Source organism: Phragmites australis, chromosome 7, assembly GCF_958298935.1.
Source record: "Phragmites australis chromosome 7, lpPhrAust1.1, whole genome shotgun sequence".
Classification (NCBI taxonomy): Eukaryota; Viridiplantae; Streptophyta; class Magnoliopsida; order Poales; family Poaceae; genus Phragmites; species Phragmites australis.
In genome coordinates this window covers 23,877,276-23,902,280 of record NC_084927.1, presented here as the reverse complement: position 1 = coordinate 23,902,280, position 25,005 = coordinate 23,877,276, and the positions used below count along the sequence as shown (strand labels likewise).

Genomic DNA, 25,005 nt, shown 5'->3' with positions numbered 1-25,005 from the left:
TGTTCCGATCTTGGGCACAAAACACATACCGAGACTACCAAAATGGTAATCTGGTTAATTATTGCAGTCATGATTATAGAAATGATTAATTTAATGATTAATTAGAATACTATTTAGATGATTCCTCACACTCATCAAGAGAGTCAAGCTCATCGCACGACCATTATTGCATAATTGTAACTTACCAACTTCATGTTGGGGTCATGCAAGTTATATAGTGCTGACTTAATTCAATTACGACCAACTGCATATCACACAGCTTCCCTACTACAGTTAGTACGTGGAAATCCTAGTAGCATTTCCCATCTACGAAAGTTCGATTGCGCTGTATACGTACCGATCTCACCATCGTAGCGTACATCAATGAGCTCACACAATAAAGTAGGGATCTACGTGAAGGTATAACTTTCCGTTGATCTTAAAATACCTTAAGCCCCTCACAGGGGACCTATTTATAGTCTTATACACTGGCTGCATATTTGACGAGGAGCATTTCCCGGCATTTGGTGGTGATTTCAAGTACCAGAAATAATGCCAAGAAATCAATTAGAATGCCATAGAAATTTCTTCCTTAGATCCACGTACTCAAGAATCTGAACTCCAAGTTCAGAGAATCATAAATTTGGAACATATTGTAAATAAACTGTTAGATGTGTTTATTGATAACAAATGTGTTACTAAATCCTACATTCCTACTTGTAATGTGCAAGAAAGAGTGGAGATACCAAACAAAACCACTCAATTCCTAAATCAAAATAAGAGAGAGAAGTACATTCAAAAAAGACAAAGCTTCCTACAAGCTACCGCGGAAACAAAGTAGCATATGGATATTATACATCCAGTGGAGATCAACATCCACATCCCAGCTCAACCGTGCACACAAATATTGATACTGGGATATTGGAACACCCTAACTCTATTGTAATGAGAAATCAAGATAAGTCAGAGAGGGTAGATGAAACTTGCATCAATTATATTGATTCTGGAGAATCATTTGACCGAGAAACTACAATTGTCGATACTTACTTCTCTTAAAGATTACAAATGACATTCACAATGATCCAAATCTTAAGACCATGGCAGAGTGTCGCAAGTGCTCGGACTGGGCACAATGAAAGGATGCAATCCAGGCATAATTGCACTCGCTCTCCAAAAGGGGGGGGGGTATTCACATCAATAATACCTACTCCTCGTAACATCTTTCCTGTGAGATACAAGTAGGTTTTCATCTGCAAATGGAACTAAAACAATGAGGTGGTGAGATACAAAGCGAGACTTGTAGCATAAAGGTTCACGCAGAGATCCAACATTAATTTAATGAGACTTATTCTCCGGTAATGAATGTAATCACATTCCGATTTCTAATTTCATCAGCAGATGAAAATCATCTATCTATGAAATTGATGGATGTAGTGATCGCATATCTATATAGGTCACTTGATTTGGACATATACATGAAGGTTCTTGATGGAATCAAATTCCGAATCCAAACGCAAACCGTGACATGTATTGTGTAAAGCTTAAAAAATAATTATATGACTTAAAGCAGTTGAGAAGAATGTGGTACAACCGACTGAAAGAGTTTCTACTTCAAAAGGTTACTCCAACAATGATGATTACCCATGTGTTTTCATAAAGAAGTCCTCAATAAATTTTGCATCATATCTGTATATGTCGACGATCTGAATATTATTGAAAATATAATAGATATAGATGAAGCACATAATCATCTAAAGACGGAATTTGAAATGAAGGATTTGGGGAAAACAAAATTTTGTTTGGGTATATAACTTGAGAATATTCCTTCAGGTATTCTAGCACACCAAACCGTATATACCCAAAAATATTGGAGAAATTCAATATGGATAAATCATATCCATTCCAGACTCCTATGGTTGTTCGATCTCTTGATATAGAGAGGTTCATTTAGACCACGGGAGAAAGGAGAAGAGATACTGAGACCCGAAGTTCCTTATCTTAGCGTCATTGGGAGCACTTATGTATCTTGTAAATTGCACGAGACCTGATATTGCATTTGCAGTGAATTTACTAGCTAGACATATCGCTGCTCCAACTAAACGTCATTGGATAGGAGTCAAAAATATCTTTTGATATCTCTATAGCACCATAGATCTTGGTCTTTTCTTTAAAAGAAAATAAGATATGAATATGATTAGATACACCGATACTGGCTACTTATTAGATCCCGATAATGCCAGATCACAGATATGCTTCATGTTCTTATACAGTGGAACAACTATTTTATGAAAGTCTTTAAAATAGACTCTAGTGGCTACATCCACAAATTATTCTAAAATAATTGCATTATATGAATCATCATGTGAATAAGTGTGGCTTCGCAGAATGATAAACCACGTACAATAATTATATGGTATTGATTCCATTAAATCATCAACCATTATCTATGAAGATAATTCTACATGCATCGTTCAAATGCATACATGTTACATAAAGAATAATATAGCTAAACATATGGCTCCTAAATTATTCTATTCTCATAAATTGTAAAATAATGAGGAGATAAAAATCTTGTAAACTAAATCAGGTAATAATTTTACTGATTTATTCACTAAGTCCTTACTAACTTTCACATTCTAAAAATATATTCACAGAATTAGTATGCGATGACTATGAGATTTGCAAGATTCAGGGGAGTTGATCCCTGAATAATAACCTGCTCATTTATATTGTATTTTTTTCTTTATAAGTTTTTCCTATACGTTTCTCATATAAAATTTTTAATGAGTCAATATCTACTTATTCCTCCTGTTTTCTCAAATGTTTTTCTGAGGTTTTAATATGATCTATAGATCATGATTATTGTTCTCTAAGCTCATCAATAAGTTTTTTCTATCTAGGTTTCTCATATGAGTTTACAATGAGACAATAATCAATTATATCATATCATTTTCTCCTTATATTTTTCTATTAAATTTTAAAGGAGTTTTAATGACATATCACCATATTATTTTCTCTTTATTTTTTCTCACCGAGTTTTAAAGTAGTTTTTAACAAAAATTTACATTATGGATAATTGATCAATGAGGAGTGTTACGAATAGACGCCCTTTATTTATTAGCCATGTAATCAATTAAAGAGTAACTAATTAGCAGTTACTGATCCCAACCGTCACAAACATAACTATTCATATACTATAAAATATAAATATTATTAATCAGTAAATACAAACGATTATTCTTTGAGTCTTTCTATTCTACTCTCTATTTCTACTTACAATAAGCCTTCACGGTCGTGACGCGCGAGAAAACGAACCCCATCCGGAGCTCATCGTCAGCCGGTCTAATTATCTTCTGCAACAAAAAAACATACCACCACATGAATACGTGATCACAATATATATGCATTGATCAGTAGTTGCACGCGTCATGTCAGGAATATAAACTTCTTTTCTTCTGAGTTCGAGATAAGCTGACCAGGAAATATTGACATTTCTGAACCAGATACTCCTTTTCTCGTCAGTGACAGATAATCTGATCGAGATAAGATGGAGTACTAGAGTAATAGATTCCATGTGGACCACTGTCTACGAATCGATGAGGACATCCATCCATTCTTCTTCTTTTCTCGTCAGTGGGAGCCAATTGCCCAGCCGATCGAACCGGGAGGGCTAATAATTCTGCGCCGGGAGTGGCGCGGAGGTGGGAGACAAGCTCGACCAGCCTGACCAACACCGTGCCCGTGATGATGGATGACGCCTCTTTCCACGGCTGCGAGTTGACATGACAGAGCGTCGCCGCCACTAACCTAACGCGGCACCACTTTGATGTGGAGAATCCTAAGCCACACACGTCCCGTCCAGCTCCAACGCCGCCGCACGAAGGATGAGGGGCCTTCCACTTCCAAGCAGCTGAGATTAGAAAGTTCTAGCCAGGTCCACACAACTAGTTTAATTTAGCCTAATTATATTATATATGTCCATCTCGGCATCATGGCATGTTAATAGCACTCTGGACAGCAATTTTTTCTCAAAAGGAAAAGAAAAATATGTGTAGCAACCCGCAAAAAAAATATATATGTGTGTATCCTTGTGGTCCTGCCCTATCCAGTAGCCAGGCATGCTATAGGATCCAAAAAGGACAAAGCTGTAAACTTGTACTTTATTTAGTGTTTGCTACATTTTTTTAATATCTAATTCTTTGTTCATTTATCATTATGGGTGATTGGGGAGACAAACTAATTTAATAAGCATACTTTTAGTAAAAAGATAGGGACATATGAGGCCATTTCCAATGCTCCACCATAGATAATGTCTTAGACATTTAATGACCATGTCATATAGGATTTATGGTGATATGGTAGAAAATTAAAAAAGAGATAGAGAGGTAGTGTATTTCTAAAGACATAAGCTGGGTATAATATTCAACACAAGAAACAAGCAAAGAAATACAGTGGAATGTTTAATGTCTATGTTCATGTGTTCCATTAAACAATAAAACCAATTGAAAGCAATAGAAAATTAAATATGGATTCATTTTGAGATGTGGAATAAACTATGCATTGAAGAGCTAATTTATACACTAGTGTCTATGATGTGAAAGTAGACATACACCACTCTAAGACATTTGCATTGAGAATTGCCACTACAAGAAATTTGAGTTTCTATGATAATCAGTATTCGTCACGGTATATTAAAATTTTGTCATAAAACTATAATAGTGATAAATTTCCTATGTTACACAATTCATCGTATAATCTGCGTCATAGAATATACTTGGTGACAATGTGTAAGAAATCGTCACTAAATTTTGTGATCATTATTTGTTTCATAAAATGTCAACAAAATTCGTCATTGATTTCTTCATTTTCGTCACTAAAAGAACAGCATGAACTACCTTTTTATGACAAAATGTGATGCGTCATAAACAAGTCCTCTTTTTGTCATGAAAAGGATTAGTTTCGTCATGAGCTTTTCTAGGCATGACATTTCGTGATAAAAAATTATGGTCACTAAAGGTGCGATATTTTTGTGACCTTAAGTTTTGTCACAGATAAACTATATAGCATCACTACTACGCTTATGGGAATTGATTGTTTGTAATGAAATTTTCGTCATTGAATCGTAACATCACACATCACAGCGATTTGCATCATATAGGTAGAAAAGCATCATGGAACACCCAAAACATCACAAGCATCTCATAATATAAGTTCATCACATAAGATTCCAATGTTCCACAACATTAATCGTCTCCATAACAAAAAAACTAGAAACATAGTTCAAAAGATAGGACACCCAACTTTACAAGACCACTCAATCATCATAAACTTCAAAAGGTACCCATTCAGATAAGTGCTATTCGGATATTTGAAGAAGGTGAACCTAAACCGATACTTGGTGATTGGCTCGTGAAGCGTAAAAGGTCATCAATTCTCTTTTGCTTCTTGCTGCTTCAACTTGCTTCTTCAAGCTCTCAATTTCTTTCTACTGAGAAAATGTAGATATTAAGTTCTCTTTAATATTCACCCCTAATAATTTTACGCATCATATGCCCACCTATCTAGTTTTAATAACTTATAACACAACATAAGCTTAATCTCTGAAATTATTTGTTCTTAAAACAGAATAGAATATTAACTGATGAACTGAACTACATCAAACTGGATAGTGACTTTGTGTTTGTTCAAAACTTTGAAGGTTGGTAAAAACTTTTCACATTGGTCTCTTCTATCTACATGACAAAATAAGAATTAATTTTTCTGATAAGTTCTACCAAAACAATAAGGAACAGAGTAAGAAACTGCAATATAATCATGATGGATGGATTAGTCAGATGACATCCTACAGTATAATCTTGCATTGGTATATTCGTGCGGCAAATGATTATTTGCATTGCACTCTGAGAGATTACACTTAAAACATAGCTTTGTTTCTCTCCAATTCCAGAGTTGAAGATAAGGGGGTATCATAAATTAATGGATGAAGCAGAGTAGCAGACCTTTTCTTGTGCACACATGAGTAGGAACCGATCCAAACAGTAGCTGATTCTTCGTAGCTCCATCTCCTTGTATGCAATCAGCTCCTGCTCCTATACCTGGGTAGCAGGAATCCTGGCACCCACTGGACACAGCATTGGAGCATAAACATGCGCATTCATATACATGGAATCAAAATTCTAATCAAGAAACTAAAAGGTACTATATAGAAATCCCCTAATGGAGCCAATTTTGATACGATGACACTGCAACACCAAACAAAGTTTCCTTCTTTGGGCTGAATTGGATTTATATGTATTGCACACATGGGTGCTCTAGTGCAAGTAAATTTGCAGAGACCCAAATCATCTTCAAACAAAAAAAAAAGTTGGGAGAACAGGAAGAGGGAGTGGAAGAAGAAGAGGGTAAAGTGGGAATGCATGGACGGGTAGGAACTTGGGAGGTCACACCTTTTCCTACCAGCAAGCAGTTCAGTTCGGCGAACAGAGACCCAAATCAACATAACAAAGCAGCCGAAGGAGGAGCTCAACCCAAGCTGAAACACGGCTGCATCGAAATGCTCAAAACGAACTAAGATCTCTCAATCCGAGCCCACCTTCTTGCGCTGATTGTGCTGCATCTCGTTGCTCGCCAGATCTCGCACCAAACCTCCCTAAAAATGCCACACCTTTTCCCACCAGCAAGCAGGACTTCAAGCTAGGCCAAGCCACATCTGAATCAATCCACCAAACCGATGGTTAGACCTTAGAGGCAACAGGGAACCGGGCGCGCGGAGGCTGGAGGTGGAGTAAGGCGCGGTGGAGGAGGTGGTGAGCCATTGAGACGACCACACGAATGGCGGCTAGGAGGTGGGAGCTGGGAGGCAGGGAAACTAGATAGGGTTTTGGGTATGGGTTGTACTTGTGCGCTTTTTGATTTGGATTGAGCCACACCGACGCGGGAGGTGGGAAAAATTTAGATGGTCCGACGCCAAATCAAAAATTTGACCGAACTTAGTTGGGATTTTTACTGGGGTCCACATGTGTAGTAAGTTGATGTAAAGAACTACCATGAGTACATTCGAACAAGATGTCGGTATTTGTGACCTCATCTCTAGTGGGAGTTGTGCGAAGTTTGTATATGGTTATGTGATGGGTGTGTTAGGTGTTGTTTTTGTTGGGGCATCGGTGTCGCAACTGGTGCTGCTAGCCTTGTTTGCGGAGGGTTTGGGTCTTGCTGTCATCTCTTGGGTGGGTAGTAGTTACAGGCCACAGGCTTCTTTGCAGGTGGTCGTGGAGGATCAAGTTTTCGGCTGTAAAATAGGATGTATTGTGCTAGCACATAAACAAAATCCCTCCCCTTCCGCTCAAAAAAAGGTATTTTTGACTTTGGTCTAATTTGATTCCAAAAGAATTATGTTTCTAACATGTTTCTAATATCTAGATGCTTTGCCAATTTAATTGATTTATATGGGTCTAAATACATTGAAATGACCATGCTGTAAAAAAAAAATATAACAAACTTTCCCTACACAAGCAACTAGGCAAAAAGAGAATGTAGGGAAACTACCTTTTGTAAAATTATTTTTAGATTAAACTATGAACTCAAGTCCAAGTTTAAATTCTCAAACAAAAATCCAATAAAACTACATAAGCAACCAATTAAGCACATGAAACATTATGCAAAGTTTGTTTTTATGAAGTTTTATATCCGAGTTCAATTTAAATGTCTTGATCTATAATTAGCTGATGGATGATGGTCTTTCAGCCTATAATAATGGGTCTTGGCTTGTCTTTATTTTATAAATTAAAATAATTCTATTTTGGTAAATTCAAAGAAGATCAAATAAACTCTGAAAAATATCAAATAACCATTTTGTGATCAAACCACGTTCGTCATGAGCTTTTAGTAGGGTTGTCACATAAATTTGATGATAATAGTGTTCTATAACATCACAAATCATATCATATTCTACGACGAATGTAGCATATTGTCATTACCTGTTCACTATTTTGTGACAAATAATTTTCTTCATCGCAAACTTACGTGACAAAACCACCCGCCCCTTTCTAATGACGAAATTCATTAAATCATCATCAAATAATACATATTTTGTGACATTTTCAAGTTTCGTCACGGGCACTTTCGTCGTAGATAAGAGAATTTGTTGTAATGTGCCCGATATTTTTCTTAATACCTGTGCACAATATAATAAACAAATAAAAAAATAATAGTGGTAATAGTATAATTTAAGACTAGTCTTTAGAGGCTAACACCGTATATTCTCGTTGCTGCTTAACTCTTTGCCCTGGTCGGTGGTCACTCCCTGCGGCGTGACGTACGATCGCGTGTCGCGGTCCTGGCGATCGGCGTCGACGGCCCACCGGTCCATCGCCTGACGACACGCCCGCGGTGGCGACGTAGCGGAGGAGGGAGGGCACGCACCAGCACCACGCCGGGACCATGATGGCTGCCTCTCCTCCGGGACCGAGACATGCCTTGGGGGTCTTGTGATGACGGGCTAACGCCTCCTTTTGTTGGCGCCATTGAGCTAGCTACTAGCAAACAGCAGGTTTATTTCCAGAATAAGTTCGATAATTGATACTGTCAGTTGCTGCATGCTGTGAGTGTGAGATGCTAAACCGTGTGTGCGAGAAAAACATCGATTGCCCGACCGGAATGCTTTCTTTCGATTCTTATGCTTGGCTTGTGAAAGCTGAGAGTTGGTGATTAGTTTGGAATCCACGCGGCTGGCCCCAGGATTCGATAGAAATTTCGCCAAGATTCTGATTTCTGAACAGCTATAACGGAATGTTACGGTGGGAAACAAAACTCGGAAACGAATCACAAGAGAGGAATTTTGTTATTCCATTATTTAAAAAAAGTAGAACGGGCGGAGGGACGTCAAAAAGGATTGTGTGCCCCTTTGCCCAGCTAAGAAAAACCTTTTTTCATAGTTAACCTCTACACATAAACCGACGTAGTTGTTATTGCATAATGGATTAATCATATTTTTGAGTTCCTTAGGACAGTCGTCCCGCGCTGCTGGATATTCTACCTATCTGATTTGGAATGTATGTTGTTTTAGGATTCCTACCGACAGACGGAGCCAGGGAGGGGTTAGCAGGAGCCCTGGCCTCCCTATGGTTGATGATTTCTTCTATAACACAAAAAAATATGTATAATAATAAAATTCCTCTATTTAGCATCTCTAATACTCAATTCATCCTAATTGGCTCTCATTTGATTTTTTTTTCTAGCTCCGTTGCCTACCGATCAATTTTTTTAATTTTGATCATCAATATATAAAGAATTACTTAGATTGATAATGTAAGAAAGATGTTACTATATTCATCATGAAAAGTATTTTCATAATATTTAATTATCATTATTTGAAATGTCATTTTTTTTTTAGAAATTACGAGTCAAAGTGTCATATTAAAGTCCGTATCGATATCCTAAACGTCGTAAATTCTCTTGGAGTCTTGGGGTTATATTTGAGCCTCTATTTGTTTTTCTAAAAAGGTCAAACTATTAGTACTGACATACTTTGATCTAATACACAATCTAATATGTCACATTTTCTCTTCTAGACACTAGAAACCTTTATCATCTTGTGCTAGAACTTCTTATCACAAAATCTCTAGAGAAGCATTGGGCATTGGCTATTTGCCTATTTCACGAGGCATATTTCAGGGTTGTAATGCTGCTGTGTTTGGTTGATTGGGCTGATTCGGTTAGGCCCACAAGACATACATTTTTGGAAATATATTTACTTTTTATTAATATTAAAAAATTAGTTTCATGCTTGTAAATTTCACACAAATAGACCCATATCGCCTAACTATTGGGCGACAAGGGAAATTCGCCATTTCATTGGAGATTATTTCCAAAAATCAGGAAAATATTGTGTTCCTTTACTTAGTCCTTCAAAATACCATCCAAATAATCACAAAAAATTCTAAAAAAATAGTATTCCAGAGTATAATCTCTTCAAGTGCTTCATAAAATTTCAGCTGTAACAACGAATTTTACAATGAGAAGTAAAATATCAAATTTCAGGAAAATAAAAACTTACCTTTTTTGCTTCGCATTGTACAAGACATTATTTAGTCTGAAATTTAGTGGAGAACTTGAAGGAAGTATCATCTATACCACTAAATTTTATAAGAATTTTTCATAATTATTTAGATAGTGTTTTGAAGGTTAAGAACAAAGAAACACGGCATTTTTTGTGATTTTTTTTTTTTGCAAATGTCGCATAATAAATGAGTGATTTTTGCAAAAGTTGCCCAATGTTTAGGCGATTAGGCCTTGTCGCCTATTGATTTGGTGATAGGGGACTTTTTATGTAAAATTTCCAAATGGAGACCTAATTTTGTAAAATTAATAATGAATAAACAAATTTTAGAAAAAAATCTACAATAAAGGGTCCCCTCGGAAAACATACAACACAAGGCCCATAAAAATTTAGAAAAATAGCAAAAGGAAAAAAAGAACACGTGCAGTGGGCTGCGCGGCTAGATCCACATGCATCCCTAATGGGCCGTCAGCTTTCACAGCTGTCGGGGGCGCAGGTGCTCGTACGGCCATTGAGTTGAATTGGATATGTCGTATTGAGTCGGAGTCGTACTACGAATGGGCTACAAGTATTAGGGGGAGCAAGGTTGTTAGGATGCCGATACAGATCTAAAATTTTTATTATTTTATAATATTATAAAGTCAAAACAATATTTATTTTACTATGTATCTTAAATTTATTGTATCATAGTCCTATACGAGAGTTTTGTACAATCTCATAGAATTAATAAGATCCTATATAGAATCTCAATCCTATAATCCTATATGAGAGTTTTATAGTATCTCACAAAATCTCTAAGATCTATATATAATTAAGTTTTATTAGTTTATATCTTTAGAACCTATATTTAATGATGTTTCATACTTATTAAATATATTTTTAATATAAAAAATAATGTAAACTTCGAAAAATAAAAATTCCATAGATTCGTGATCTTACCATCTGATCTTGCTCAGTGAAAAACGATCATATGTAGGATCCCGATCTAAAAACCTTATCCAAGAGTTGTACTAACACAGACTCATCAAGGACAGGAGGCAATACCTTCGAGCAACACGTAATCGGAAGCGAAGCACTTCGCCTTCGTCGAGCATGGCTAGGGCCTGTGTTTCCAGTAGTAGAGGCCACGTGAAAAACAAGAACTACTCCGCCCCGGTCCAGATCATGCACGGCGGAGGAGCAGCTACTCCGCCAAGCCCGGGAGGGTCGGGAGCCCGAGTTCCAGCCGCCGAGGCGTGACATCGCGGACTCGGATGAGCTCTCGGGGCACCGCCTCCGCAAACGCCAGGAGCTCGAGGCCCTCGTCCGCCGTGGCGGCGCCTCCCCCTCGTCCACGTGGACCAGCTACGTACGCTGACCAAGCCCGCTGTCTGGGAGGAGGCCCGGCGCGACTTGCCCCGCGCTCGCGCTCCGTCTTTGAGCATGCCCTGGACGCCACCTCGCAGCGCGACGCGACCATGCGTTGTGGCCTGTGGGTGAACTACGCGGCGTTCGAGGCGCGCAACCGCTACGTCGGTCGCTCGCGCACGCAACGTCTGGGACCGCGCGGTTGTCGTCCTCACGCGCGTCAACCAGCTATGGTAAGTATGCGAACGTGGAGGAGGCGCTTGGCGCCGTCAGGTGTTTGAGCGCTGGACCGCGTGTCGCCAAGCGTAGGCTGCAATAGCAGGCCGCGGTGCCCAACAACCCTTTGGACTACGACGGGTGGTTCGATCTTAGTAGGCTGGAGGAGAGCGCAAGGAGCAGGATCGACAGGGTCCGGGAGGCATACGAGAGGGCCGTCGCCAACGTGTCGCCGACGGAGCAGAAATGGCACTGGCGGCGCTACATTTATCTCTGGATCATGCGTGCTCTGTATGAAGAGCTAGACGCGCAGGACGTGGAGAGGGCAAAATCCGTCTATAGAGACTGCATGCGGCTGATCCCACGAGGGAAGTTTTCGTTCTTGAAGGTGTGGATCATGGCGGCCCAGTTCGAAATTCGATAGAAGAATCTCGCGGCCGCGCGGTGAATCCTTGGGAACGCCATTGGAGTGGCTCTGAAGGACAAGATCTTCAGGAAGTACATCGGCATTGAGCTGCAGCTCGGCAACGTTGACCGCTGCAGAATTTTGTACCAGAAGTACATTGAATGGGCTACGCCAAGCTGGAGAAGAGCCTTGGTGAGAACGACCACGCGCGCGATATAACAACTCGCCATGGATCAGCCGGCGCTTGACATGGCAGAGCTTCTGCAGGGGGGCGTTACCGCAGAAGAAAGAAATCAGCTTCGGCAACCACGGGGACGTTTCCGTAGAGCATAACAAGGTGACCAAAGGTGCTAAGAGGAACAGGCCTGATCTGAAGATTTTGGAAGCTGCAAAAACTTGGCCAACCACAGCTTGCCAGCTGATCTGCATTCCGGAGCTACTTGGTCTTTAAATGTTTGCATATGTGCGCTCATCGTTTGACAACTAGTGGATTATGTACTCTCTTTTTTCCTTTTCAGCCTATCCAGTGCTACTTAGGTTGGCACATGTTGTTATCAGACAACTGACCTGAGTTTGTGTTAGATAAAAGAACACTTTCAAATTTAATTTAATCCATAGATAAATTATGAATACAAACCGATAAAATACTATAATTATATAGTAGAAGTATATATATATCCTAGATATGTATGTAGCAAAGCTACACATATATCTCCCTAATATGTTCGATGACAGAAATAACAGAATCTTAAGCATGACACATATGAGAAATAAGATATTTGATCACAGTGATCAGCAGAAAAAATGTAGATACCCTCGTGATGACGATGCAACAGACAATGACGAAGAGCATGTACGGAAATAGATGGTGAGCAGTTGCGCCGAGCGTTTTCCAGAACCTTATTCGTCATCTCTTAGTGTAGGATCTCTAGGCGATAGATTCTGAAGACCTGCTATTCTAATTGTCGGTACACGTCGGTGTAGTGGGATGGAATAGTCAACATGTGGCAGCGCAATAGAGAGGAAGATGCAAAAACCTCTAACTCCTATATATCTTGTGGTGACCGTTGAATAAAAACTGTAAAATAAGGCTGTACCTACACAAGCTACTAGATCTAATTTCAATGGACTATTGACACATGTGTTGTGCACCCTTCATCCCTACCCTGGCTCGTCTAGACGAGCACACTTATGTTCTTCTAGTTCTATCCATATAAGCTAATGAGATAGAAGATACAACTCCTTTTAAGTTGGTCTTTTCATTCTCACTAGTAAGATTGAACTAAAGAACTACATTATCCCTTCATATATTGAGCTTTTAAAATTTATTGGGAATTATTCTCAAATATAATGGACGAAGACCATATGTTCTAACCGTTCGTACTTGTGGAATCATGTAATGTAAGCATGAAATTGTACCATGTTCACTACCACTGAACATAAATTACAGACGACCAAATCCCGAAAGGAAATATCTGAAAACCGTCACAATAGAGATCCGTGACGATGACCGTCAGGCAGGAAAGATCCATCTTCCCCGTAGGGAACTTGACAAGAAACATTTCCTGACGGATTGAGGTTTGACAGGTCAAACACAGTGACTGACAGCAAACCGTCAGGATTTTGTGACAGGGAAACAAACTGACAGGAAACATTAAGTGTCAGGAATTATATATCATGACGGGTGCTGTGACAGGATAGTATGTAGTTTGTTCTACGGCCATTTCTAAGATCATTCTCAATTATATTTCCTTCATTTCGATCACTTCATGATTTCTTTCTCCGTTCCTATTTCCTTTATTTTCTCTTATTTTCAACAGCTTCCCTTCGAGGGGAATCGCGAAAGGAAAGGAGAGAAAATCCCATCCTGAAGGAAATGACCCTGAGAATCCTGTCGTGAAGGGAACCGTGAAGGGAAACCGTTAGAGTGCTGAAGGGAACGAGAATCCCTTCACGATAGGAATCTCGTCCGCGAAGGGAAGCCCAGGCCACGACAGGAATCCCAGGGTCATTCCCTTCAAGACGGGATTCTCTCTCATTTTCCTTCGCGATTCCCCTCGAAGTGAAGCTGTTGGAGATGAGAGAAAATAAAAGGAATGGGAACGGAGAAGAGAATCGGGAAGGGAACGAAATGAAGGAAATATGGTTAAGGATGGTTTAACTCGCCAACAGGAATTTGTTGCATCCTCTCTGTCGGGCTCACCGTCAAGAAACAATTACCATGTCGTCAATAAAACAGCTGTACAAACAGACAATAGATATATACCAACAGAATATCCAGCATCCATTTATGCAATTCTAGCTTCCGTACAATAATCACAAGCTCACAAATGCAGCATGTAGATAAACACTTGTACATCCATCAAGCATGCAATTCATCGCAAACTCACAAGTCACAGATTCAAATGGCAGCATGCTTGATTAGTTGTTCGCAACACTAGTACTACTACGAGTACATGACAGCTCCAATACTCAACCAGCACTGCAGCCACTAGTTCGGTAGTCCAGTAAGACACAGTAGATGCGCTAAGCCATCACGGCTAGCAGGTACTGCAGCAGTTCAGTAGTCCACTAAGATGCAATAGATGCGCTAAGCCATCACGGCTAGAAGGTAATACAGCAGCTACAGTCCAAAGCAGCTACAATCAAATGGAGCTCCTGCTCCGGCGCGCCACCAATGCTTGTGTACAGTGCCGCTGCATTCTTTGAGGTATCCTTATGCCAAGCCATTATCTGCACCCACTTTCTTGTCATCCTCCACGAAATCTGATTCCTTAACTTATCATCAACTTCATTCACCACCTTCTGACTTATTTTGTCTAGCTTGTGGGGTCGTCTTCTGCGCAATCAAAGCTATGATACACCACCTTCTCTCCTCGAAAATGACCAATCATGACACTATGTGAACTCCATTGTACACTTCAACACTTCTCTCCATGGCAGATAACACATTTTCTAGTCAACAGTACTCTCCATGTTATGTTCACTTTTTCATCAAACTGGTTGAGTCAAGCAGATTAATGGCTCATGTTCCAAATAAAAGCTTACTTAAATGCATCAAAGTTACTCTAAGAAACTACGCTATCATATCACAAGTTCACATTTCCTAGATGCCTTGTACATCTCCCCTAAAAAATTATTATAAATTAGCGAAATCTTTACATGTCAAACAGAGTGGTTCTAAGGTGAAATTCAACTATTTTATGGGATACACAGAGATGGATGTTGTAGCAGGGCACAATGAAAATATCCAACTTGTATTCTATATTTCAACTTTTCTATGAATGGCTCAATACCGCATCGTAATTTCTAGCCTGAACAAACCTGATCATGTTCACCACCCCAGCTTATGTAGACCATCTCTAACATGATCGAATTTCACTTTAGCGGCATAATGAAGTACAATAGAAACAGAACTACATCAGAACCTATAAAAGTGCTTCACAATTCAAATGACAGACCGTTAAATCAATCAACCAGTGCATTACTTCACATTAAGCACCCAGCCAAGTGTCGGCCATCAATGATACATGGTGTCACACTAAAATACCAATGACATTTTTTTTCTTGAAATGGTATGAATGAAAGAGATAGAAATTAATACCTTCACAATCAGAGTTTTAAGAGAGAATATGTTGGGGGTGTCGACACCGTTCAGGCAGGCTTTCACCTCCAGGATGCTTGGTCCTATCGCCGCTAGCGCCACATACACCATCAGCACCACTGCTAACATCGTGAGCCCAAATTTAGACACCAGGAACACCGCAAACGCCAACCCGTGTCTAACCAAACTAAGTCCTGAGTCAACATCAGAAGCTCATATCCATACCTAAGTTCCAATCGATCAAGTGCTAGAAACCTCTCTGCTAGTGCTTCTTACTTACTGTCGATCATGAGGTTGGAGGTGACGACGAACTTGGTGCCACCAAAATTCTCAACGCCTAGGTTGGTGACGAAGCCGATGATGGAGGTGAGGACCCCGACAAGGAAGCAGAGGGCCCACTTGAGCGCCACGTAATGCGGGATGTGGCCCGCCCCCATGCCCCCAATCCTGCTTGAACATGTCATTCTCGATCATCCTGCACGCGTAGCACACACATCGATTGGTCGAGGCTAAGGCCAAGTAGAAGCAAACAATTCGTATCAGATTCGGGAGGCCGGGGAGCCATATTATACTTGTAGTCGAGGCTCTCGATGGGGCAGACGTCGGCACCGATGAGCGTAACCTGGGAAGTGGTGTTGGACTACAAGCGCCCGCCAAGGAGGAACCAACACCGCCGTCGGCACTGCTCCTCATTGCCTCGCCCTTGTCATCGTACCCGTACGCCGGGTACAGGAAGAACAATGAGCCGGAGGAGATGAGTGGGGCCTCAATGTTAGTCTCCAGATCCACTGCGCCGCCGTCCTTGGGATCCCTCGGAGCCTTCGCATCGGGCACTCCACGCTACCGTCACACAGACAAATGACACAAGCAGAAGGGAAGTGGTGGCAGTTTGATGTCCAACATTGGTGGATCAGGCAGAGATTGGGCGTCACGCGAGTGCCTCCTGGCAGTGGCGATGGCCGATAGCTTCTTCTGTATGGCGCCTGGTCCTCAGTCAGAGTTGTGTTGGGCACCACCACCATGGGCGTCGCGCGAGTGGGCGTTGATGGCGGGGAAGATCTGCGGTGGCCGATTTGATCAGAAACGACGGTGACGATGACATTCAGCCACCGATTCGATCTGAAATGACAGTGGCGACGAGGGCATTGACCTGCGTCTTGGATCGTGGCTCGTTGGGTATGGCGTCGTAGGGGCAAGACGTGGAAAATAGTGACGGTGCCACTTTCGCTCAATTGGGAGGAGGAACAGGGCGGTATGAATTGGAGAGGAATGAGGCAGTTTAGAATGGACACGAGATTGAGGTTGGACGAGAAAGAGGTACCACCTGTCAGGAATAAAGAGGAGGAGAGGTAGAACGTTCTATCTATCTTAGAACGATAACCACTACGTATTTTTTAAGTGGTAGTGATAGAGATTTGCACCCATAAAATATGAGTAATCAAAATACGTGAGCAATAGAAGAAGAATAAAAGATGGAAAATACGTGAGAAATTGGATAAAAAGTTCACAATCCCACTTTCCAAAGAAAGGAAAACTCGAGTGGTGTTCATTTTGAAACGGAGGTGTCTTTTAGTTGATCAACAAAACCAACCAAACCCTACCCTCCAAACGAAATCAACTCTGCAAACCTAGATCCCCGTCTTGTCAGTCAGGATCTTCTCTCCTACAGACCACGTCCCCCGCGATGGCTTCCGGCGAAACCCCCAACCCTAACACCGACGCCACCAACCCAGCCGCCGCCCCTGCCCTCTCGTCGCCGCCGCCGCCGCCGCTCCCACCGCGCAAGCGCCGCCTCTCCCCGTCCCCGTCCCCATCCCCCACTCGCTCCGCATCCCGCTCCCGCTCCCGCTCCCCGCGCTCCGCATCCCGCTCCCTCTCCCCGCGCGGCCGCCGCAGCCAGAGCCGGAGCCGGAGCCGCAGCCCGCAGTGCCACCCGGAGGGCAAGCGTCGGCGGCACAACGACCTCACCGTCGAGGCGTGCCGTGACTTCCTGCGCGACAGGTGCGCCCGCTCCGACATCGAGTGCAGATACGCGCACCCGCACCACTCCGTCTCCGTCGACCGGTACGAACGCGCGAAATCTCGCCTCCTGCTCGTGTCCCCCCCCCCCCCCCACGGGCGGGCACGTGTGATACCGGGGGTGCTGTTCTGATTTGGGTCTTGGTGTGCGTGGAATTTTGTCAGGGACAACAAGGTGACGGCGTGCGCGGATTCGCTGAGGAACAATTGCTTCCGCGGGAGGACATGCCGCTACTACCACCCGCCTCCCCACATCCAGGAGTATGAGCTGATCCCCCATTGTTGTTTCTTCGGTTTTATTAGTTTTGTTTGCTACTTATGCTTCGGTTGTGGAAGTCCGGTACTGATGTACAAGCTTATGCAGACTAGCAGTATTAGGTATATATATTTGATAGCTGCTTGGCACTTGCTTGTAACCTTGTGCTTACACCTGGACCTGATTCCAACTGCTAACTGTATGACCCTGTTGTATGGGCTAATTTCCAAAATGTTAGAATCTCAGTTTTTCCATGTCCATACATGTGTTTCGTGCCTGCAATCGAGATGGGTTTATATGTGTGATGGACATGTTTTTGCGGACATGTGTACCTATGTAGTCATTTGGTGTGTCAGACTCATAGGGGTGGTTCCACACATTTTATGTGTGCACAGGCTGCTGGGGAGTGTTGGTTTAGGAGAGAGCTTGGGTTCCTGCTCTGTTTTGGTGTGGAATTTGACATTGTTCCTTGAAAATTCTGCTCTTATTTTTTTCTTTTTAAAGGCAGGCAGGAGCTCTGCGGTTATTAATTAGAGCAGAATCAGAGTTTTACAAGTCGCTCTGCTAGGTCGGAACTGACCAGCAGTTGTGCTGTAGCAAATCCTGTAAAACCCCTGACGAGCAAAGGGAATTACTACACCACTTTAAGAGAAAAGCTACAGATGACTGAGCCACACGACTAATAGGTATTTTAAGTTCTTGTTATGAAGGTGTAGAGATCCAGCTCCGCTTTAGTTCTGAATGCCACTTGCAATGCCATGAACTCCTCGGTTTCGAAAATTCATCTATTATGCTTCTTCATACATTCCACCATAAGTAAACAGAATCCCGCACAACCTCCTTTTCTGTTGTTTTGGGAAGCCTTTAGCTTCTTCAGCCATCCAAAGTTCATCATGTTCATTTGGGTCCCGTAGATTGGTCAGATTCCTGTAGGTTGGTCAGGTTCATTCATTGCTTGATTATCATGCACTCTTCTTATGATATAACTTTCTTATGGGCATGCACACATATATGTGCTCTGGTTGCAATCTAGGAGGAAGTTTGGATTTTTAGAATAGAGGAAACTTTGGAGGAGAATAATGCAGAATGCAGTGTGTCATGTGTGTTATGCTTACTTCTGATGTTATAACTTGGTTGAATTTGTAGTGCATTTTGCAATTATCTGGTGGGAGGACGATATATTTTTTAGTCATTATATGAAATCAGAGTTTTTGGCTGTAACCTTCTAATTCCACTCCTTTTTTGCTTCTTCTGTGTAGGTTATTGTTGAGATCAATTGGTGTGGAAGACACAAAGGTGAAGATGGTAAGTTTATCTTGTCTGACCTTTCATATATTTTTTTCTGGTAAATGCATTTGATGGCATTTTTCTATGTGTTTAAGGTTTCCGTACTATTCAGCGCCAACTGCTGACTATAAGAGTTGAATAGTTGATTGTGTGCTCATAACGACAACACAAATTAGATATTAGGGTGTATGTTTTGCCCAGTGTGGCATAGGAACGCATAGCCTTTTATTAGAACTCAAGGGAGAGGTGCAAAGAATTTTGAACCTGTCTTGTTCAACTATGTGTAAAGTCCTGCTTCATATTAGATGCACAGTGTTTCCATAGAATTTCGCAGAAGTTATGCTGATATATCTATCTTATCATAGTATTTCTCTTCTGCATATAACATTCTGGATTGCCAACTTAGCATACTTTTCTGAAACTTAGCAGGTTTGCAGAGATTTTGCACGTGGGAAATGTTCAAGATCAGCAAATGAGTGCCGATTCTTGCACCATTCATCTGTTGAAGATTGTACAATTGTAAGATTACCTCTTTATGATAAGTGTTATATTACTAAATAGCCGAGCAAAAAATAACAGAGATAAAACAGTTTTTTTCTACTCCATTTTCATACCCTCTGCCTACTCAATTTTCAAAACAAGAACATTGTCTATTTGTAACTGACTTTGCCCATTTGACACCTCATAATTCTTAAAAAATATTCTGTCTGATTTAGTTTTTTTGTAATTATTTTAAAGGTTTGCCAAGATTTCTTGCGTGGACGGTGTGAACGCAAATCATGTAGGTACTCTCATGTGGTTGCACATCCAATGCCAATGAGCAATATTCCTATTCAATACCCTGAGATGGTATGTGCTTCGGTTGAATTTAGTCTCACTCTAACATAATACCGTGTTACTCATTATGGAGAATTTCTTTTATGATCAATTGTCCATCATTTTATAAGATAGTAAATTCCTTGGAAAAGAAAACTGAAAGTATTGCTTCAACTAACTTAACTTTGTTGCCATTTATTCGAAATTCATCTACAATAAAAATGAATTTGTAAACAAAAGACATGCCTTTGTATAAAAAAGTGTTTCATGCTCTGTATTATGTATTATTATTTAATTGGAAGATGATTATGATTATGAATAACATAGTGCACATCCTTTTTATCCATTATCCTGAAGGTTTACATGCCACCACCACCACCCCTTGGAGTACCTATGATGATGGGGCCTCCCCCTTCGTCTCCTAGAACTTTTGCTGGTAAATAACATACGGTGATACTGTTATTTTTTCTGTTCTTCTTGGACCATCATTGTTGCTATCGAGTCTTGATGAACTACCCTGAAACACTTACTCTTCTGAAAAACACAGATAATAAGAACACATTGGAAGTTTGTAGGGACTTCTTGAAGAATATGTGTAATAGAGAATCCTGCCGATTTGCACACCCTGAGACACATACTTCGGTTTGTATTTTTGTTTTTCCTTTGCCATGTGTTTCTGCCAGTTTGCAAGCTAATTAACAAGTTTTTTTTTTTCTGCATCTTTTCTAGGTAATGAATGACAAGGTTGAAGTTTGCCGTGATTTTAAACGAGGAGAATGCAATCGACCTACCTGTCGCTTTTACCATCCATACGCAGGCTGAAGTTTCTGTTAGCTAAAGTAAAGTAAACTATACCCAGTAACTCTTTTTTTTTTGGTTAGATCCAGAATCAAATTACTATACATGGTGAGTTCTCCCCAGAAATACCTAGTTACAGTCTTACAGAATTAACTTTAACCTCAATTTCTTTATGGATGTTTTGTTTATCCATTCAAACCAGCTAGAGCAATATATTAAACAAAATTAAGATTGCCGATTTTCGTCATTCGAGTATTCGTGTCACTTGGGTAAACTATTGTATACCCTCCAAATATTCATCATGGAATACAACTATTGTCCAATCAAAACAAAGCAGTTCAATGAAAATGTTGGTTATATAAGATTACTAATTTTGTCCATCGGATGCTCATGCCATTTGGCTAAGCTAACATGTACCGTTTGAGTGATCTTCTGTCTGATCAGCTTCGTTATCTTCTATTCCACGTCTGATGGCATGAGTTTGGTATGATCAATTCTGTTCATTAACCGGAAAAGTTCCTCCACTAGAGTTGCTCTTAGATGCTTGAACTCCACAACAATGACAAATAACCTGTAGTATGAGTCCACTGCTACAGAAATATTCTAGTTTATGGTGTTGGGCCTGCAGGTTGAAAGTTGAAACTGCTGCTAAAATGGCCTTGTGATCTGCTCTGCTCCTGCGTTTTCCCTCCCACCAACTAATTTTTTAAGTAATGAGTTGATAAATGAATGACTCATTTTAGGTCAAGAGTTTCTTTCAAGTGCCATTGCAGTTATTTATTTTCGTTAACCGAGTCATCTGACATATTTCATGCCTAACAGTGGGTGTTATAGAATTAATTGTCCCTATAGCTGTTGCTATGTAATGATCCACTGAGAAACCGTTTAGTGTCTAAAAATCAAGACTCTGCTTTTATTCTTTCCCTTTATTGAACCAGAAAGTGCAGGCATAAAGTTCACAGTATTTATTTTTGTCAATCTAATTTACAGTGCTATTAGCCCTCTTTAACAAATGGGTACTCCTTGTTTCCTCAGTCTGAGTGCCGCTGCTGCTTCTGCTGCTCATTCTGCTTCTGCTGCCAAAGAGCAGCTGCGCTGGCTGTTGTGCTGCTAAGGTGTCATAGAATATGAAAGCCTTTAAAAGTGATATGTATGCCTGGAATAAAAAGATACTATCATCATGTGATGTTCAGATGGTTGCTTGAACTTTACTCAGTGCTTGAGAGTAGGCACTCCTTTTTAATGGGGATCACGTGTGGTTATGTATTTGCCTAGTTGATTTGGTCTGTGTGCGCTATTGGCTTTCTTTAGCACCACTTCTTTTGTCATTATACTTCAATTCTTCAACCGATGTTTCTCTGCCGCCGGCTGCTGGTTCAAACAGGCACCAGAGGATATTCTGGTATTCTTGATGCCAAAATAGAACAGCGGTACCTACTACCGAGTTAATTGGGACAACAAGATGTCTGAAGAGCCGAGCCGAGTGATATGATTTATGCAAAACGCGCCATTGTACTGGTGCTGCTTGAACTCGGTTTACAGAGACCAACTTTGCCTGTGACTGCATTTGTAGCTGTAAAGCAGAAACTATCTTCGCAGGAGAAAGCAAGCACGGTCAAGGTCGTTCTCGCTGCTTTTGGTAAAGAGTAACGGGAAAAAGCGTCGTTCATCTGGAACTTTTTGAAATAATATTATTTTATTAGAAAATTGTAAAAATAATATCTAAATCTGATATTCACAGAAATAGATATTTTTGGCACTTTGCGGGTCGTTATGTTGCGTGGCAGTAGGCCACTTGTGTCCTGCAAACTATATTAAACTTTTTTATATAATTTTAGATGAAAATGATCTTTATATGAAAATTGTACCTATTAATGATATATATAATTTTGTAATTGAATATTTTTTTATTTGAATCTATTTAGATACCTAAAAAGTGGTTATAAATTTTAGATCTAAAATTTATAACTATTTTATTTTGCATCTAAATGGTTTCAGATATAAAAATACTTAACTATAAGTTGTAGATATCATCAATAGATATAATTTTTATATAATAATCATCTCTATTTAAGATCATATAAAAAAGTTATGATTTTTTTAAAATACCCTGTGCTTATAGGGCCCACTGCCAATTTCTACTTAATATCAGATTTTGAGTATTATTTTTTTGCAATTTTTTAATAAAATAATAATGTTTTAAAAAATTCGTTCATCTGCGGCGTCACTCCTGCATCGTTGTCTGATACTAAAGAACAGCAAATGACATCGGCAGAGGGCAGTCTATACTATTTACGTCAGTGCTTAAGTATTGTGACGTTCAGATGAACTCTCTTCTCTCTGGCCTTTGCAGGTTTGATAAGTTTACGTGACGTCCTTTCCTTATTTATTTTAGATATGTACCCAGCCATCTGGCACCATGATTGTAAACTACTGAGGTCTAACTCATCGCCGAAACTCTCTCTGTGTTTACACAAACAAGAGGAAGGTTTGCAGTTTTCAGCTCTGTGTTTGCAGTTTTTAGCTCTTAGTGATTTCTTCAAATAAACTAGATTTCTTTAAATGAAGGAGGTGTTGATAGTTGGAAAAAAAAACAGTTTCTCTTGAATCATTTTATCCATAGAAAATCATTTTCAACTATAAAATTATTTTTTTACAAGAATTACTTTTCTCATTGAATTTGAATTAGTATGAACTCTATCAAACAGACTTTAGATCTTCTAGCTTGTACTGCCACCAGTAACTTTTACGTTTTGGCGAAGTGTAAACAAGGGTGTCATAGTTGAAGAGCCAACCAGAGAGGTCTTCTGAAATGCAGCTACTCCCACTCAGACCATCTCTAACAGACATTTTAAAAATTTTGTCTCCTATAACACTATTACAGCATCTTTTAATACTATTACAGTATCTTTTATTTTTTCTTATCTTCAGCAGTCACCCTATTTCCTACCTTCTATTACTCTCCTCATCCCTTCAGGCCCACAAGCATACTCAGAGAACAGTTGTCGGTGGATGAATACTGTAAGCGGGGATCCTGAGGGACCTCTTTTGAGATTCGACCGGGGGGCTGATTCTGGATCCACCTCGTGCGTGAGATTAATGCGAATGTATGAGATCTAGACGGGACGAATGATCGTCGGCTAGTAGGAGTAAATGCACAAGGGATTTAGACAGATTCGGACCGCACGGAGGTGTAATACCCTACTCCTGTGTGTCTAGAGTGTTATTAATGCTCTTAGAATGTCTCTCTCTGGATCTCTGTGTTACAAGCTGCTGCTATTCTACGTCTTGAGCTTCGTCTGAACTTCTCACTACCCTTAGCTTGCTCAAACCTTGACCAGCCTCAGCTTCGCTTCTGATCTTCTGACCCCCTTTTTGCTTCAGCTTAGCTTGTCTTTCTACGAAGTGCTCCCCCCCCCCTTTATCCTACCGGGGGAGGCTCGGCGTGCCTAGATCGGAGGCACAAGTTCTCGTAAACCATAAATGGAAAGTAACCATTACGGGTCTACAGTTTGATGTTACAGGGGTTGACAATACGCCCCTCAGACGGTCTCGTCGGTCTTCACGTCCCAACTTTAGCGGGTGCGGGAGGGGGCCCACCGGCCAGCCTCTGTGTACTCTCTCATGCTTGTCTGGTCAGAGCAAATCTGACACGGTCTGACGCGGTAGGGCGACAGGCGATACGCCTCGAGCCCATCGTCGATATCTTCAAGCCGTCTTCCTTTATGGGCCCTGCAGGGTGACGTGCGATGATACCCGTCGCATTAATTGTCCTCACGCCTTCCTGCCAGGCGGTGGTAGGGACTGATGTACTCAGTACGACAAGCGTGGGGGGAGTGGTTGGATGTGACCGGCCACACTCCCCTTTAAATGCAGCATCGGGCTTCCCATCGATTGACACCTCACCGTGGAATCCTTGCGGGGTCCACTAGCAAGGGGCTTCTCAGGTCTTCGGGGAACTCTATGTACTCGGGGACTAACTGTTCTTAGCCCCGAGTACCCTCTCCCGGGCCTGGTTCTTCTCGGATCCTCGGGGAACTCTGGGTACTCGGGGGACCAACTGTTCTTGGCCCCGAGCACCCCCTCCCGGTCTTGGCTTCTTCTTGGGTCTTCGAGGAACTCTAGGTACTCGGGGGGCCAACTGTACTTGGCCCCGAGCACCCCCTCTCGGTCTTGGCTTCTTCTCGGGTACTCGGGGAATTCTGGGTACTCGGGGACCA

At 41.0% G+C, this 25,005-nt stretch overlaps 1 protein-coding gene and 1 pseudogene across 4 annotated transcripts; one reads left to right on the top strand and one right to left on the bottom strand.

Moving 5' to 3' along the window:
* Nucleotides 1–15,421: 15,421 nt before the first annotated feature.
* On the bottom strand, nucleotides 15,422–16,631 carry LOC133925497 (putative chloride channel-like protein CLC-g; annotated as a pseudogene).
* A 560-nt stretch (nucleotides 16,632–17,191) lies between these two features.
* Nucleotides 17,192–22,544, top strand: LOC133924263 (zinc finger CCCH domain-containing protein 28-like). 4 transcript variants are annotated; one of them, XM_062369717.1, is made up of 9 exons: nucleotides 17,192–17,673; nucleotides 17,794–17,889; nucleotides 19,144–19,189; nucleotides 19,598–19,690; nucleotides 19,910–20,020; nucleotides 20,345–20,423; nucleotides 20,535–20,629; nucleotides 20,717–20,826; nucleotides 21,821–22,544. In XM_062369717.1, exons 1-8 carry the CDS (start codon nucleotides 17,294–17,296, stop codon nucleotides 20,807–20,809), a joined length of 993 nt encoding a protein of 330 aa, XP_062225701.1. In that variant the 5' UTR covers nucleotides 17,192–17,293; the 3' UTR covers nucleotides 20,810–20,826; nucleotides 21,821–22,544. The 4 variants fall into 4 exon arrangements, with proteins under 4 accessions (XP_062225701.1, XP_062225702.1, XP_062225699.1 ...); XM_062369718.1 differs by having other exon boundaries at nucleotides 21,776–22,544; XM_062369715.1 differs by lacking the exon at nucleotides 21,821–22,544 and having other exon boundaries at nucleotides 17,193–17,673; nucleotides 20,717–21,705.
* The last annotated feature ends 2,461 nt before the right edge of the window (nucleotides 22,545–25,005 follow it).